Below are 4586 nucleotides of genomic sequence, written 5' to 3' on the forward strand. Positions count from 1 at the left end.
TTGACCAAAGTTTATGTTAAATTTTATATTATATATTTTTTAATACATTTTAACATATTCGTAGTATATGTTTAACAATTATGTCAACTCTAATTGGGATGGGGTTCAAACCTAAGACATTTCTTAATAAATTAATGAGTAAGTTAAAAATAATAAATAGTTAACGAAATATTCCGTTACTCAAGTTTATACTAATGGAATTTATATTATTTAAGGGAAGAAAATAATATAATAGAGGGTAAATAAGAAAAATTATTAAAAAAATACTAAAATCAAAATAATATGAACTATTTATTTTAATAAACAATGCTACGGACATTTTGTTGTTGCAGTTAAAGGGTCTAACATTATTGAGGCTTATTAGAATTGTAGATAATATCTCTATCCGGTCGGAGTGTTGGGGACCTTAGGTTGGAGATTCAACATTTTGGGAGAAGAATTTTAGATAATATGGGAGAAGAATTGTAGATAATATTTACAAAATAAAAGAAATAAAGATTAAACAATAATAAACATTTGGTTTCAAAAAAAATAATAAACATTTGAAAATATCCCCTGCTTGGGTAAAAAAATTAAACTGCTGAAGTATTGGCAACTTGGTGGCCTTTGTCTCCGGGACCGTGAGGAAGAATACAGAAAGATTACAGAGAGGAAATGGCGCTATTGCTTTCTACCTCAACTTCCATTTCAGTGCCAACATCTTCTAATCTCCGCCCCAAGTTATCTTCCATTGGAACACACCCAGACACGGTATGCCGTCTTCTGTTTACAGGTAAAATCAAAACTAATTTCCCTAAATCTCTCCCGTTTTCTGCTTTTCAGCTAGAATTCAATTTTCCAAGATTTCTTTTGGGTGTTGTTTATAATAGGAGTGGATAAGAAGAGTCGCGACAAGAGTAAATATATTATCCATAAGGCTCCATCATTTGTTTCTCTGTCGGTGAAGAGTAGTCAATCAGTTAGTAAAACTCGAAAAGGTCGTGAAGTTGGTAGTAATTCAAGAAAAGGCGGCGGTGGATATGGGAAATTATTAAGTGAGGGAAGGGACGAGGATGAGAAATATGGACAGGTATGTCCTGGTTGTGGAATCTTTATGCAGGATGAAGACCCTAATCTTCCTGGGTATTACAAGAAACGCTCTGTTGATCATCTGACAATAGATGTAGAGGACAATGAGGGCTTTTTGGATGATGAAGAGTTTGGTGATATTGAGGGAGAAGTGCAGTTTGGGGATTATATTGAGGGGACAATGGATTCTGGAATTGATTGGGATTTAGAAGAATGGGAATCAGAGGTTGAAACAGAAGATGATGATTTGGAGGAGTTGGATGGGTTTTCTCCAGCTGGTTTAGGTTATGGTAATATTACCGAGGAGATTCTTGAGAGGAGGAAGAAGAAAAGGGTGTCAAAAGCAGAGAGGAAAAGGATGGCAAGAGAAGCAGCTCGGATGGAAAAAGAGGAGGTAACAGTTTGTGCTCGATGCTACTCATTGAGGAATTATGGACAAGTGAAGAATCAGGTGGCAGAGAACCTGATACCTGATTTTGACTTTGAGCGGTTGATAACTACGAGGCTAATGAAGCCCACAGGGAATGCTGATGCTACAGTTGTGGTTATGGTGGTTGATTGTATCGATTTTGATGGATCGTTTCCAAAGAGGGCAGCCAATTCTTTATTCAAGGCGCTTGAAAGGAGCAAAGAAGGCTTGAAGCAAAGTAAAAAACTGCCAAAACTTGTTCTTGTGGCAACAAAGGTTGATCTTCTCCCCTCCCAAGTATCCCCAACAAGGCTAGATAAATGGGTAAGACACCGTGCTAAGGCTAATGGAGCACCTAAACTCAGTGGAGTTTATTTGGTAAGTGCTCGTAAGGATTTGGGTGTGAGAAATTTACTGGCATTTATTAAGGAGTTGGCTGGTCCTCGTGGTAATGTTTGGGTTATTGGGGCTCAAAATGCAGGAAAGTCAACCTTGATCAATGCATTTGCTAAGAAGGAAGGAGTAAAAGCTACAAAGCTTACTGAAGCTCCGGTACCTGGAACAACACTTGGGATCTTGAGAATTGGTGGCGTATTGTCTGCCAAGGCAAAGATGTATGACACTCCTGGCCTCCTCCATCCATATTTATTATCCATGAGACTAAATAGGGATGAGCAGAAAATGGTTGAGATACGGAAGGAGCTACAACCTCGCAGCTATAGAATAAAGGCAAGCATTTTATAAAGTCTATCCCATTGATTAGTTTGTCTAATACTGTTACTAGAATTGCTTGAAGATTATTCTTACAGACAAGAACTACATTATTTTCTTGTTTTTCTTCTAATTCTAAATGTCTGATAATGAACAGACTATGTAACATGGATATGGCATGTATGGGTGAAGTAGATTTTTGTAAGTAATTTAAATTTGGATTGCTGTTGAGCTGTATGGCTTAACTTCACATGACCCATTGAGCTTTTATTTAATAGAAAAATCTATAATTTATGTGAATTGGGAGGTAACCGATTAAGTAGACTTTTCTATGTACTTAAAAGCTAGATTGCTATTGAACATCTAAGGCATCTGATTTAACTTCTTTCCACATGGTCCTTTAAGTTTTTGTTTAATATGAGTGAAACCCAGTCTAAAAATTTGAGTTTGTTTGGGCCTTATAACACCTTTGCACATGATAGTCATAGGTAATTGATGGTTCCTTTTCATTTTACTCCTCACTCTTTTATATCCTTCCTATATTGCTATTGGGAAAGTGGTTTTATTCATTTGCAGAAAATCTTCTCTTCCTCAAAGTTGAAATAGTTTTTCTAATTCTAAATTTATCAACATTTTGTAGCCAGGCCAGACTGTACATCTTGGAGGTCTAGTAAGATTAGATCTCAATTCTGCTTCAGTGAACACCATATATGTCACTGTTTGGGCATCTCCAAGTGTCTCTCTTCATCTAGGTAAAACAGAAAATGCTGATGACATTTGGAACAAGCATTGTGGGATTAGGTTGCAGGTAAATACTCTTGTCCTATGATTACAAGTCTTTCTGTTTAGTGGATTGAGCAAACATAGTGTGAACCATTTGAACCTAATTGTGAAGCATTAAGCGTATTTACACCAACTTTTCCTCTATTGTTTCAGTTAACTAAACAATTAACAGCCACTATACACTATATGTCCTTCAACCTGGAGCAGGAAAATAACAAATAATATACTTTTATGTCATTGTCAGTGTTAGTTACTGATGCATTCTGGGATTTCTGGGGGAAGGGGTACTGCCGCTGAGGTAGACCAACACAAGGAAAACTAAATTTGGAAAGAAAGAGTAATTGACAGAATTCTAATTTTTTGTTATAATAGAATAGTTTAGTTAGACTAGAACTCATAGATAGCTAGCTTAGAATAGTTTAGAATTCTATTTTTGACACAATGTGAGCATGCCTCAATGATGAATCTGCAATTGTTCTACTCTGGTGGTACATCTGTTTCATTTTTAATTTTTATTTGCTTCCTAATCAAAGCTTAAAGACAAAAGGAAATGAAAAAGATCATGTATGATATATTCTGGTTCATTTTTTGTCCAGCCTCCTATTAGCATGGAGCGAGTTCCTGAATTAGGCCCTTGGAAAGAAAAACAAATTAAAGCGAGTGGGACAAGCTGGGATTTGAACAGCATTGACATATCTGTGGCTGGCTTTGGATGGCTTTCCCTGGGCTTAAAAGGTGAAGCGGACTTAACATTGTGGACATATGATGGCATTGAGATCACATTGCGTGAGGCTTTGGTACTTGACCGCTCCCCATTTCTTGAGAGACCTGGATTTTGGCTACCCAAGGCTATATCAGATGCTATTGGAAACCAAAGCAAGCTCGAAGCTCAAGCAAGGAAAACAACTCAAGATACCCTACTTTCAGAAGTAGAAGTACCTTGTTAAGGACAGATGCCATGACTTCAAACCTCAAAGCTCTTCAAAGTCGAAGGACACAGGGACTACATAACAATTCTATCATCATTCCTTCCAATTAAGTCAGGCCAATTATATCAGTCTGGTATCTCCAGAAAGATCAAAGCTATGGGACATGCAACTTCAAGAACATTCCGAGCAATCAGGTGATTGATTTAGACTTAAATATTTTACATCAAATTTTGTCCAAAATAATGTGATTTGTAATATATGTTAAAGCATCAACTATTAATGAATTGATTGATTTTAGGAAAAACTGCACTTGTGATCATTGAATTATTAGGTAATAGTATCTTTAAGCTCTATATTATAAGCTTTCGATATCATTAAAGTGATACTTTTGTTCCACCATTAATGAGTTTATTTAAATTTATGGTTACTCTTTAGAAACTATAATTAATTAGAGCTAATAATGTATTTGAGCAAATTTCACTTTTAGTCATCGACTTTTGTGGTATTGACACATTTAGTTTTTGTCCATTATATTCTTGACTTTTATTTATTTACAATAATTAGTAATCCTTTTAAAGTTTTGTTAGGCGCCAAACGCCATTTTGGCGGAGGATTTAGCGCAGATCCTTCTCCAAGGAAAGCGCCGAGACCTCTGCCATTTTGGCGTTGGTCTACAGTGTAGCGCC

The 4586-nt window shown here is 36.2% G+C and overlaps 1 protein-coding gene across 1 annotated transcript; it reads left to right on the plus strand.

Annotated features, from left to right (window-relative positions):
• Positions 1-572: 572 nt before the first annotated feature.
• Positions 573-4219, plus strand: LOC109179118 (GTP-binding protein BRASSINAZOLE INSENSITIVE PALE GREEN 2, chloroplastic). Its single transcript, XM_019328686.1, has 4 exons — positions 573-772; positions 870-2206; positions 2829-2996; positions 3568-4219. The coding sequence occupies exons 1-4, from the start codon at positions 655-657 to the stop codon at positions 3916-3918; spliced, it is 1974 nt and encodes a 657-aa protein (XP_019184231.1). The 5' UTR covers positions 573-654; the 3' UTR covers positions 3919-4219.
• The last annotated feature ends 367 nt before the right edge of the window (positions 4220-4586 follow it).

This window comes from Ipomoea nil, unplaced genomic scaffold (assembly GCF_001879475.1).
Source record: "Ipomoea nil cultivar Tokyo-kokei standard unplaced genomic scaffold, Asagao_1.1 scaffold0876, whole genome shotgun sequence".
NCBI classification, from domain to species: Eukaryota; Viridiplantae; Streptophyta; class Magnoliopsida; order Solanales; family Convolvulaceae; genus Ipomoea; species Ipomoea nil.